Source organism: Polyodon spathula, chromosome 17 (genome assembly GCF_017654505.1).
Source record: "Polyodon spathula isolate WHYD16114869_AA chromosome 17, ASM1765450v1, whole genome shotgun sequence".
Lineage (NCBI taxonomy): Eukaryota > Metazoa > Chordata > Actinopteri > Acipenseriformes > Polyodontidae > Polyodon > Polyodon spathula.
In genome coordinates, this window is record NC_054550.1 from 12,031,464 (window position 1) to 12,045,010 (window position 13,547).

A 13,547-nucleotide genomic window follows, 5' to 3' on the forward strand; every position below is an offset into this window, starting at 1 on the left:
AAGTGTCAAACTACTAACGTGTCTGTGCAGATGTGTGAAAGGGGAAAATGACTGCAGAATATGGGGACATCTAAAGGAAGTGTGAGAAAGCTAGTTTAACCAAACAAGTGTTACACTTGTTAAGGTAATCATAGCTAACAAAATAATTTCAAAAGTCTTACCTGTTATGCTCTCACTATATATGTCTCAAATGTCCAGTTTAAAAAGTAAACGTGCAGTATTTCTGTTTTATTTTAATACATGATCTGGTACTATGCTTGGTTAAAGAAGTCAGTTAGTGTTGCATTTGTTTGGTCATCATCTAGTGGGAGTAATTGTCTCCACCCATTTCAATGGTTTCTTATTTAACCTAAAGAAGCACCAGATACTGTGTTTAAAAATGAAAATACATGTTTGATAAAATGTATGTTTCCTAAAAAATAACACATTGAGTCATATGTATTAGTGCAAAACAAGTCACATTGATGGAATTATTTTGTTATCTACAGGAATTATTTACAGGATTCCAATATGTTTGTATGCTGAACTATACTCGAAGCTCACTGATTGCTACTGGCATTGAGTAATAAGCGTCTCGATGTTTTATCATTATTTACAATACGTAGATGTTTATCTACACTGACACCACCTCATCTCTCTACAGATACAAAGGACATGCACTGTGAGTTTGCTATCATACCATCAAACCATGCCCATGAGGATAATGAAAGCACCACAGGTACCATTATGTTCGTAGATCTTGAGTATGACCAGAAAGGGTAATCCAAGACATCAATCTCACATAAATAAACTTTTTTTCCACAGACAATTTTAATTTCATGCCTATTCTCCATACTGAAAATCCATACTGGTTTCCCAAACAAAATGTTTGTCAATCATTCAGTTTTTTTTTTTTTTTTTTTTTAAAAGAGAAATGGACATATCAAACTGTGTTAACTTGTAGGTAACATAAAGAAACAAGTAAAAGAAAACAAAAATACCAGTAAACACATTGGAAAGACCTTTAAAATATTCCAACATTTTGGACTTAAGACAACAAAGGAAGTTTGAAATATATAGTTTGTATTCAAAAAGCACCATTCTGGGGTAGTGGATACAACAGGTCCAGTTAAACCATCTGGTTGGCAAAACAAAACTGTCTACTTTACTTGCACAGTGGAGTTTATTTAAAACATAAGTTACTGCAGTACTCTAACCTCCGCCTATGGCAAACACAGTAGTGCCAGGTAAGAAACATTAGACGTTGTGTGCTATTTAACAATGTGCTTAAAGGTTATTAGAAGAGTGTTAATAGGTTGTCAATTATTCTTTGTTTATCTAACCTATCTATCTCCAAATCTGGTTTGGAACCATAAGCTTCCTTCCAGTTTGGTCTTGTAGTTATAAATTATAAATTAACGGTTTGGACTGGGGATTTATAGTTAGGCTAGTGTATAGAACTGAGCTGTCCCGTATGTTGTCAGTAATTAGGTAGAGGGAAAGTAGTATAAAGAATAAAAGTAGAGAGATACTTACATGCCACTCTCAGGTTTCTCCGATGGGAATAACAGGAACAAGGTTGTTCTACTTTGTAATTTAGATAAAGATTATTTTCGTTCATACATAAAAGCCCAAAGTTCCACATGTGCTTCTTATTGTATTTTCAGTTGTAACATTGTTCTTAATAACTGTTTCGGACTATGAATACAATAACCTTGAATTCAGCAAGTCAATATTTTCTTTCACAGACATCATCAAATATAAATAGTTGCTGAGGAAATAATTTCCATATTTCTCCTTCCGGTTTCCATAGAGTTCACCCCAGCATCCCCTTTCCCTGAGAGGGAGCCTACAGAGTTGCCGACCACCGCAGAGACCACACAAAAGACAACTGCAGCGATAGTTCCAGCAGTACACATGGTTGAGGACGAGGACCCTCATACTGGTCAACATGATGATTCCACAACTGAATCTCCAAATTCTGAACAAGACTCTAAAACTGGCACTGTGTCCACAACCACCTCTACAGCGATAGTTTCACCAGTTCACATGGTTGAGGACAAGGACCCTCATACTGGTGAACATGAGAATTCCACAACTGAATCTCCAAATTCTGAACAAGACTCTGAAACTCACAATGTTTCCACAACCACCTCTGCAGCGATAGTTTCACCAGTTCACATGGTTGAGGACAAGGACCCTCATACTGGTCAACATGAGCATTCCACAACTGAATCTCCAAATTCTGAACAAGACTCTGAAACTCACAATGTTTCCACAACCACCTCTGCAGCGATAGTTCCACCAGTTCACATGGTTGAGGACAAGGACCCTCATACTGGTCAACATGAGAATTCCACAACTGAATCTCCAAATTCTGAACAAGACTCTGAAACTCACAATGTTTCCACAACCACCTCTGCAGCGATAGTTCCACCAGTTCACATGGTTGAGGACAAGGACCCTCATACTGGTCAACATGAGAATTCCACAACTGAATCTCCAAATTCTGAACAAGACTCTGAAACTCACACTGCTTCCACAACCACCTCTGCAGCGATAGTTCAACCAGTACCCCTGGACAAGGTCTCTCATACTGGTCAACATGATGATTCCACAACTGAATCTGCAGTTATTGAACAAGACTCTAAAACTAGCACTGTTTCCACAACCGCCTCTGCAGCGATAGTTTCACCAGTTCACATGGTTGAGGACAAGGACCCTCATACTGGTCAACATGAGAATTCCACAACTGAATCTCCAAATTCTGAACAAGACTCTAAAACTAGCACTGTTTCCACAACCGCCTCTGCAGCGATAGTTCCACCAGTACACGTAGGTAAGGACAAGGCCACTCCTATAGAGCCCACTGCTGGAGACACAACTGCAAATGATGCTCAGGAGCGTGATGACGCAGGGCTGCGAGTCACTACCCAGTCACATCACAGCTCAATCTTCCACATCTCAGCAGGAGAAGATACATCACATCGTGGAAAGAACGGTTAGTAGTGTAGAAGACATTTTTCAACTGTTACGGTGTATGAGAGTCGGCATTATCTGTGCTTTGTACTGAACACAAGAAGATGATCTGAGGCAATGTTATTGTAGAGGTCAGAAGCCCTCAATGTATGCACTGTAGATATGGGCCGTATACCAGAAATGTTGTCGGAGCAGAAACTTAGAAAGTAGGTGTGGCAGGCTGGCGAGTGGATAGAGGCCCAGAGACAGACTGCAGTTAAAAAAAATAACTATTTTATTATAAATAAACACAAAATGAAAGGGCACAAGGGCCAAAACAAAGCAATTTAAACACAAAAAAGATAAAAAGCAAAACTTACAAAAATAACAGTTTCCAGGCTGGGCAATGTCTTCACTGGATTCAAACTTTCTAAACAACCAAAAAAACAAAACAACCTGCTTCCTCAGCTCCCTCTCTCCAAATGAGAAGCAGAGGCCTCCTTTTATATCAGGTGGCTGGGCGCTGATTGATCGTTAATCAACCTAATTAACTAATCAACCCCAGCCACCTGAACATAATAAACCCAGGCAGGTAGGGGAAGTTAACCCCATCCCTGCCAATTTAAAGGGCAGAGCTTTGCTCTGCCACACACCTCCCCCCATGTACAACGTACACCGGCCGCAATCGGCCAACTCCCCCCCCCCCCCCCCCCCCCCCCCCCCAAGAGTCCAATTATGTCCCTTGGGTGGGCTGTTATGGTGGGTGGTGGTGGGCGGGGTTGATGTCGGAGCCCCCAAGCCTTCTTTGGTTGAGGGGGCCCCGAATCTCCAAGGTAGCATGGCAACGGCGGCCCGGCTCCCTCTGGTGGCAGAGGCGGTGACGGCGGCCCGGCTCCCTCTAGTGGCGGAGGCGGCGACTGCGGCGGCTCCTCCCTCCCGGGCTCTGAGAGCGGCGGCTCCTCCCTCTCGGGCTCTGAAAGCGGCGGCGGCTCCTCCCTCCCGGGCTCTGAGAGCGGCGGCGGCGGCTCCTCACCCCTCTCGGGCTCTGGGGAGCGACGGCGGCTCCTCACCCCTCTCTGGCTCTGGGAGCGACGGCGGCTCCTCACCCCTCTCTGGCTCTGGGAGCGACGGCGGATCCTCACCCCTCTCTGGCTCTGGGAGCGACGGCGGCTCCTCACCCCTCTCTGGCTCTGGGAGCGACGGCGGCTCCTCACCCCTCTCTGGCTCTGGGAGCGACGGCGGCTCCTCACCCCTCTCTGGCTCTGGGGGCGACGGCGGCTCCTCACCCCTCTCTGGCTCTGGGGACGACGGCAGCTCCTCACCCCTCTCTGGCTCTGGGAGCGACGGCGGCTCCTCACCCCTCTCTGGCTCTGGGGGAAGGCGGCTCACCCCTCTCTGGCTCTCGGGAAGGCCAGGCTCACCCCTCTCTGGCTCTGGTGGGAAGGCGGCTCACCCCTCTTTATTGGAGTGGACCGGTCTGGCATCTCCCATGTCTACCGCCAGGTAAGGCCAACGATGGTCCTTAACCACCATGAGGGCAACCTCTGGGAGGAACACCAGGGGAAGGACGCCGGGGCTGCAGTGTTGTTCCTCCCACTGTTCCCACCTCTCCCCATCTCGACGCCACAGCGTGTTGATAACTATGGGGAGATCGTGGTGCTCTGAGCCTCTAGGTGGCGCTATCCCACTGCTGACACCAAATGTGGCAGGCTGGCGAGTGGATAGAGGCCCAGAGACAGACTGCAGTTCAAAAGAATAACTATTTTATTATAAATAAACACAAAATGAAAGGGCACAAGGGCCAAAACAAAGCAATTTAAACACAAAAAAGATAAAAAGCAAAACTTACAAAAATAACAGTTTCCAGGCTGGGCAATGCCTTCACTGGATTCAAACTTTCTAAACAACCAAAAAAAAAAACAACCTGCTTCCTCAGCTCCCTCTCTCCAAATGAGAAGCAGAGGCCTCCTTTTATATCAGGTGGCTGGGCGCTGATTGATCGTTAATCAACCTAATTAACTAATCAACCCCAGCCACCTGAACATAATAAACCCAGGCAGGTAGGGGAAGTTAACCCCATCCCTGCCAATTTAAAGGGCAGAGCTTTGCTCTGCCACAGTAGGTCTTGTAAATAATTGTAGGCAAGGATGTTCATTATTTTGAGATTAAACGTTCAGATTATTAGCCAAGTATCGACACTGGGCATGTAAATAGTAGTTAGCCTTTGTGCTTAAATAAGTAATTTACTTAAGAGTCAAAATAAAATAGTTTAAAAGCAGTCTGCAGGCATGGAGTTACCTTTTCCAGACCTGTACACAGTTCTGCACTGTTGAAAGGTTGCAGATACATATTTAATAAGTTCACAAATGTAATAAAAATAAAACCCCCAAAAAACTCATTAAAAGACATTTAATAGCATTGTAGTGATTAGCCCCACTGCTTGCTAGTTTAGGAACAGGTACCCGTCACTACTGTTTAGATTGCTTTTCACAGGCAGTGTACAATACGTCTCTGTTACCACAGGAACACCACAGGAATAAAAACGATATCATGTTAAGAAGTCATTACAGTCAATGTTAACTTTATGTGGTTAGCCTACCTCTCTGTATTTCACATAAGCATTATTTAGTTTTTCAGTGAAGTAGCATCCTTGGAAACATATACTGTAAATGTTGGTGTCTCAGAGAAACCTGTCCGGCTGCACAGCCAGGCTGTGTGGATGAATGTATAGTTGGGGCTTTGTACAGGCTTGCATTGCAAAATAAATGTATGGCAATATGTGCCCTGATCGACTTTTGAGCTTTCTAAATTATATATATATATAGTTAGTTAGTTAGTTAGTTGGCTGTCCGTTGTAATGTGTTGATTGTATGTATACTTTTTTATAAATCAGAATGCAATATCAAACGAGTTATTAGTGCATTGCAGGGGCAGCATTATAACGTTTATTGAGAACACTGATAAGAGCACAGTACTACTTAACAAATATAGGACTTAACAAAACCGTTTTCAAATTAATAACTCTTCAAATTCACTTGCAATGGCAGTGAATATGTGATATGTCACAAAATAAACATATATAATAACATACCCTCTGGTTTCACCATTACATTTATGACAGGAAACAACTTGCTTCTGATTCACTTGTGTTGGGGTTTATTTTTTTATTATTCCATGGCAACAGAAAGAGGAAATGTGATAAGAAGCTACATTTACTTTAAATTCGAAACATTTTATTAATGAATAAATTAGAACAGCTTTCTGAATATATTTTTAGATATACAATTTGTTGTATATAATTAGTTATTCGGTATTATAAAATGGCTTGGATAAATTAAGTGCTGTGATTGGCTAAACAAGATCACATGACCATGCGGCAATAACACCGTGTAAGTATAATCGTAAATCTCAAAACTACTCACTTCTGTAGTCATTTTTGTATTACTTTAGTATAAATACATGTTAATTTGGATTCATATGTTGTTTTTTTCTGACTTTATGTGAACGAAAAAACACACATTTGCCCGTTTTCCCATTGGAAATAGTGATATTTTGAAATATCACTGTCCTGGTCACAAAAGCAAAGTTTGTGGGGAATAATAGCCATTTTCTATACTTTTGAGGCATAAGCAATTAGGAAATAACACTTACTACCCAGGAACAAAAATTGTGTTACATAGTGTAATTGTCTTAGTGGTACTGTGGTATTTATTTAGTCAGAGCACAGAACAAAGACAACTCTGCGGTAAGCAGTAGCAGTAACACTGTTCAAAAGCCATCTGAGTAAATATCACGCAAGTCTCACTCAGCAGGTAATATACTGTATATGCAGCAGCTGCATCTACTTAAACTAAATAGCGCCTTATAAAACTGACTAGTGAGTGTGCAATATTTAAACTCAACATAACAGATACATCTCACCACTACCCTCCGATTTCAGAAACATATTAAAAACTAAATTAAAATCTCTCGTGCTCTCTGCTGACACAACCGTTGGGCTTTTAAACAAGGTCAGGTTTGGCATTGAATTCTCTTGTGCTCACTGCGGACGGGAAGGACTGCAGGACTGCGTAAACTGACACAGAAGTCGTTTAGTCCACATGTCATCTAATGCTGGTTTACAATCTAAGGAAATTATGCCGGTTACCAGCATCGGTGTGAAAACAGCCTCATAAATTATTTGTCAGCTTCTCTTGAAGACTGCAAAGCCTGAATTAGTAAAATTTCTTTAAAAAAAAAAAAAAAAAAAAAAAAAAACTCAGAAGCCGCTCCTCGAGTGCCAGTGCAGTGCAGTGTTTGGCTGTTCCTTGAATCCTCCCTCCAGAAGTGGGAAATCAGTCTGCTTTCAATTCACAAATGTCATTTAATCTAAAAAAATATTACAAAAATGGCAATGTTCAATGTAATGCTTATGGCAAATAAAGAAAGTACAAAATATATGTTACAATCAAACAGTCTCAGGGACTATTTTTTCTCAGTGGAAGGATGCATAATATATTTCTTATTTTTTTTTTTTTTTTTTTTTGCCATTTTTAAAATAACCCACTCCAGGGTGTGCGGCAAGACAATTCTTGCCACACTTACTGGGTGGTTGTTTACAATGACCCCAGGGCTTGCGATATGAATTGTCTACCACACACCCTGTTGTGGGTTATTTCTTATGTCACATATATGATTAGTCCCATTTGATGTGATATTGAAGTGAGTCTACACATTAAAAAATGACTTTTAAATAAAGTTCTATATACTATGACAAAGGCAGCTGTTTCAGTAAATACATTCATAAGTTATTCAACTATCAATCTGTAGAATTTGGAGGCTGTCTGTTTTTGTCATGCTACATTTTAACTTATTCATGATAAAACTTGAAACAGCCATTATTTATCACAAGACATAGAGAGTAGGGTTAGCAGTGAATAGTCGACTAGCCAAAGAGAAAAGTTAGTCGTCTAATTGCACGTCACGTGATTGTGAAACGTGTGGCTTTACATGGACAGAAGTGTATTTGCGGTTGCAATCCATTAACATATAAATTATATTTTAGAACATGATGTTATATGATAGCTCTTTGCATTTATTTTAATAGAAACTTTTTTTTTTTTTATATAATAGACGTAAGTAATATGTTTCTCTGTTGAAAAACCCCAGAATCACAAAAGCATTACACCTTGATCATATTAAATCACGGAAAGAATCTAAGTAATGTTTAATATACTGGTTTTTATAATGTACTGGTTTTTAATACGGACCCACAAATCACAAATATTTAGAATCAGTTATTCGGGAGGCCAGTATTTCAAACATTCTGCAGCTCTGCTTCTTACGCTGATTACAGGATCTCAAAAGTTATCCAGAACTTGGTATGTTATTAAACAGGTCAAATGGTTTGAAAACAAACATCTGCTGCCTTCATCGGTGATCACACTCTTGTACAACCTGTGGATCTCTGTCTTCTATATCATTTGAAGCATTGTTAATTAGTTATGCATTTGAATACTGCAAAACCTCAAATGGTTTGGAATTAATGGAATGCCAACCATACCCTCCTACACACTACTGGTAACCACCATGCCGAGACAAGGCATGAGTAATCCAAGCACCAGAGGCAGTGTCTTGAACATAAATGTTGACAGCAATACCATATTCTCCCATCACTCTGGTAACCCTCTCAGAGCGTCAATTTCACATGGTTGGAGTTCGAACTGATCATAACGTGATGCTTGGTATAAAAGTGCTCCATTTGTCAGACTACAGATGCCATTATTTCTGCATATGAAAGAGATTTTTCACACAAAAATCTGGCTATAGATCGATGTACATGACAAAGGCTGTGCAGAACTACTTTGCTTGTGTACACTTGTTCTATCACTTGTCAAGTGTACCCCTGTAATCGGCTGAACAGACTTTTTGAATTCAGTGTGGGTAGAGGTTTAAGGGGTGTCTAGCTAATCAAGGCTTTAAAATCAATTTTCTTTTTAGAATTAGCAACAATATCATCGTGCCTCCTTTACTTGTAAGGCCCGCTTTGGAGGAAAGAAAATATATTTAAAATGATTGGTTAGCACTGGAACTGGTTGGGTGGGACCCAAAATACTAGCATGTTTAGCTAAGGTGTTCTGCTTGTAAGAATCAAGCAATCCGATTATAAGATTCATTTAGGAGCAAACTGACTGCATGTAATACGATACTACATTAAGTTCAATGACGTGTATAACAAATAAAGCTGTTTTTGAGTTTGAATTTGATCACATCTCACGTGATTAGGCATGTACACAGCATGTGGCGTATAATCCCTAGTCTACAGCTACTCCCAGTAGAAAAAAAGCAAGTTGTGCAGCTTATGTGTGTTGATATGGCAGGAAAAAGAAAGACGCGCGACTGCATTGTACAGTTATTTCTTTGTTTTAATAAAGTGAATACATACTGTGTTCAGCACTGTTATTGTGCGATATGTATGTAAAGGGAGGGGGATTGTTTCGCGAGATGATGGGTTGGGGGCGATTGCGGAGCTTTGCATCTCTGTTTAGTGAAAAACTGAGATTTGCATCGCAACTGAAAAAAAGCAAACCACAGACGCTTAAATGCAGTGGTAGTACAATACTGTACTGCAATATCATTTTAATCCAAAGGCCATTACACTATCACCGCATGGCAGTTAAACTAGGCACCCTCACGAGATGATCGCTTCTCAAGTATACTGTAGTAAAATAGGATTATGCAGTCTTGAATAAACATAATCGTGATCATATAACAAGTTGCTTATCCACAAGGACTTATTTTGATGTATTTGTCCCAGTGATTGAGCACCACTGACATTTGTATATTGTATTTAATCTGCTAATGCTCGGAGGCATGCTTTTGCTAATTGTAATCATATCGGTCCACTTTTAAGAACCAGTCGCTTATAAGAATCAAATCATATATATATATATATATATATATATATATATATATATATATATATATATATACTACTGTGGATATTGTTTTTGGACAGTGTTCATGTGATTTTTAGAACTGCTGGTGGCATTAGGGATGGGTATTTCCATATATATTTTAATAATCCAAATTTACTAAACGATTATACTTTACAAAATACATCCACATGCCACTGGCTAAAAATAATGTTTACCGTAAATAATTCCAAAATTGAAGTAATACGTAAAAAATAAGTCGTACTATTTGACAATGCTTCAATAAGCAGCTCTTTTTAGCAACAGGAAGTGTGATACAAGAACATTGTGCATAAAATCCAACTTATACATAATTTCTAAACAGCAATTAAACATAATAACGTACATACTGCAGTGAATCAATAAATGATGTCTTCATTGGATGACTATAAAATATAAACACCTGTGCTGGCAAAACTATGAGGATTGAAGTATATGAATTAGATTAATCACTAATGACAGAGGGTAGGACAAGTGGCACTTGAGGCCCCCTTCCCCCCAAAAAAGGACAAGGCCTCCTAAGCCTCCACCACCTTGAAGAGTTAAACCGCCTGGTGCTCAGGTAAGTAAAAAACCCTGCTCACCCACAAGGTGACAAGAGAAAACCTTAGGAAATCCATGGCCATGGGTTGCTCTTCCTCCAGACTCTGAAAATAAATCTTTAAATAAACACTTGCAAGATTTTATAAATACTGTAGATGTTGGAATGAACTTTATGAGACTCCAGTTTGATCCTGAGAAATTCGAAACAAGTAGTGTTTTCACTATAGTATACAGCACGATGAGATGAGATATTGTCCTGCATTGAGGGTGATTTTTTGGAGTCCCCCCCTCTCAAGTTATTACAGTAGCAGCCCTAATTCCACAAGCATGGTTTCATTTCTGAGGTCCATTACTTTCTTCTAAACAAATGTTGTTGTTCAAATGCAGTATAAAGCACTGTGCTGAAGAGTGTAAAACAAGATTGTTTAAAAGTAGGTCACTGTGACCCTAACCAGTGCAGCTGGCTTGGACCTGTGGATACATCATCTGCATTGGGTTGTTTTGCCCTATAAAGGACAATGACCCTCTGAGCATTTGAACAGTTTTGAACACCCTATATTGAATATACAGTACCGTGAAAAAATATTTGCCCCCTGTCTGCTTTTCTGCATTCACATTGAATTTGGTCAGATATTTTTGTGGGTTGTAGTAGTATATAGAGGGAGTCTGAAAGAAAAAATGACACCAAAGTTTGGTGCTTCTTTCATTTGTTTGGTGTGCAAGGTAATCAAACATGCAATCTTCAGGTGTGAAAAAGTTATTGCCCCCCCCCAGTTAACTCAACCCAATTAAAGGGATAATTAGGGCCAGCCCTGCCCAATATAAATCTGACTAACTTTGGCCCTTACCATCAGAGTGAAGTTGTCAGCACACAGGTTCTAGAGGCACATCATGTCATGATCAAAAGAAATTCCTGAAGACCTCCAGGGGAAAAAAGTTGTTGATTCCTATCAGTTTGGAAAGGGTTACAAAGCCATTTCTAAGGCTCTGGGGCTCTACCAAACCACAGTCAGAACCAAAATTCCTTCACGGCCCTGTGAGAGAATGATCAATAACTATAGGAAGTGTTTGGATGCAGTTATTGCTGCTAAAGGCGGCGTAACCAGTTATTGAGTCTAAGGGGGCGATTACTTTTTCACACGGGGGCATTGGGTGTTGCATAACTTTCTTTAATAAATGAATGAAATAAATATAAACATTTTGTGTTACTTGTTCACTCAGGGTCCCTTTTATCTAATGTTAGATTTGGTTGAAGATCTGATAACATTCAGTGTCAAAATTATGAAAAAATGCAGAAAATCAGACCGTGGCAAATTCTTTTTCACGGCACTGTAACGTCCACACCATTGAATATATGCATAAACAATAGCTTTCACATTAAATATGAATTACTTTTTTAAATATATTTTGCTGCCTAGCACACTGCAGGTATATACAGCTGGTCCATAAATAGTTTCTTCAGTTTTGTTTTTATTTATTATAGTTAAAAAATGTTCAGATTAAAATCTTGTACATTATTATTATTATTATTATTATTATTATTATTATTATTATTTATTATTATTATGATGATTTGAAAAAAGATAAATACAATGGAGATACTTAGGGTCCTTTCACACTGGGTGCATTTTCTGAGAAATTCCGGTCCAGTTAGGTCTGGCTTGCGCTGTGAAAGCCCCATACATTCACAGGCTGTGTGGTCCAGTGGTTAAAGAAATTGGCTTACAACCACAAAGTCTCTGGTTCAAATCCTAGCTCAGCCACAGGCTCACTATGTGACCCTGAGCAAGTCACTTAACCTCCTTATGCTCCGTCTTTCACGTGAGACGTTGTAAGCGACTCTTTAACTGATGCATAGTTCACACACCCTCGTCTCTTGTAAAGTGCTTTGTGATGGTGGTCCACTATGAAAGGCACTAAATAAAAATTATTTATTATTTATTAAAAAGAACAGTGCTGAGACCACCTGAGTGAGGTGCTCTCAGTACGGTTGCCTCTGCTTATTTGTGCGTCAGTGTGAATGAAAAATGTACTCAGTTCAGTGGCAAACGTGTCAAACTATATCAAGTGTACCAAACTCTGGGAAGCTGTTGCTACGTACGTGGTGAATCTACCAGTGGTAAATATTCCAGGCTTGGAGTTGATGGAGCGTGCACTCTGGTAAAAATAAATGAATGAATAAATAAAGAATGACTTACGTAATTATACAAAGAACCTTCAAATGGACAGACAACTCATTACTATTTCTCATTCTTTTATTCTCAGATTACTATCAGCTGGTTATAGTAGCTGTAGTGGCTGCTAGTTTAACAATGCTCCTTGTGTGTGCAGTTATCTCATCCAGAAAGAGGTAAGCATTAAGACATTTATTATTGTATTAAAATATTAAATAGGCTTTCTTCAGATCAAATTGTAAAGTTGGTGCACAAACTATTTCCGTATGCAGATACAGTACTAGTGCTAGTTGTGTTCCGCCTTGTAATGAGAAAGAAAGTGTGTGTGTAATGGTATTATAATGCGAATGAAAGTGTGTGTGTGAAATGGTATTATAATGAGAATGAAGGCGTGTGTGTAATGATATTATAATGAGTGACAGTGTGTGTGTGTAATGGTATTATAATGAGAATGAAAGTGTGTGCGTAATGGTATTATGGGGCTGTGACAGGGTAGCCAAGTGGTGACGTCAGGCCAGAATGCAGGACAATAAAACCAACACAGTACTGCTGGGCAAAAAGACGCTGTGGCACCATTTATTTTAAACACAAAAATAAATACAATTTTTTAACAAAAAAATACTGCTCACAGAGCAAAATAAAACAGGTACACAAGAGCAAAATCACAAACACAAAATATCAAACACATGGGTCAGGCTGGACAGGTTTTTTTTAATAAGGAAGGGGCTTCCCTTCCATGCTGTCAAACAAAACCTATGGCTTCTCGCCATCATATATAAACATAATACATATAAACAAATACAAAACAATAAATCGCACAGGGGCAGAGGGGTACCCTGTTCTACAATAAACAAATACATGGGCCCCTTGCCCTGTTACAGGGGCTAATAGCACCGCTGTATAATGGGTGCACTTAGAAACATATTATAAATCATTAAAT

The 13,547-nt window shown here is 39.7% G+C and overlaps 1 protein-coding gene across 1 annotated transcript in view; it reads left to right on the top strand.

Moving 5' to 3' along the window:
• LOC121329716 (CD44 antigen-like) overlaps positions 1–13,547 on the top strand; it is a 29,324-nt gene that overhangs the window by 14,368 nt on the left and 1,409 nt on the right. The window contains exons 5-7 of the mRNA XM_041275416.1: positions 644–718; positions 1,793–2,980; positions 12,699–12,783. Of these exons, the coding sequence (XP_041131350.1) occupies positions 644–718; positions 1,793–2,980; positions 12,699–12,783 (1,348 nt within the window). The remainder of the gene's footprint in view (positions 1–643; positions 719–1,792; positions 2,981–12,698; positions 12,784–13,547) is intronic.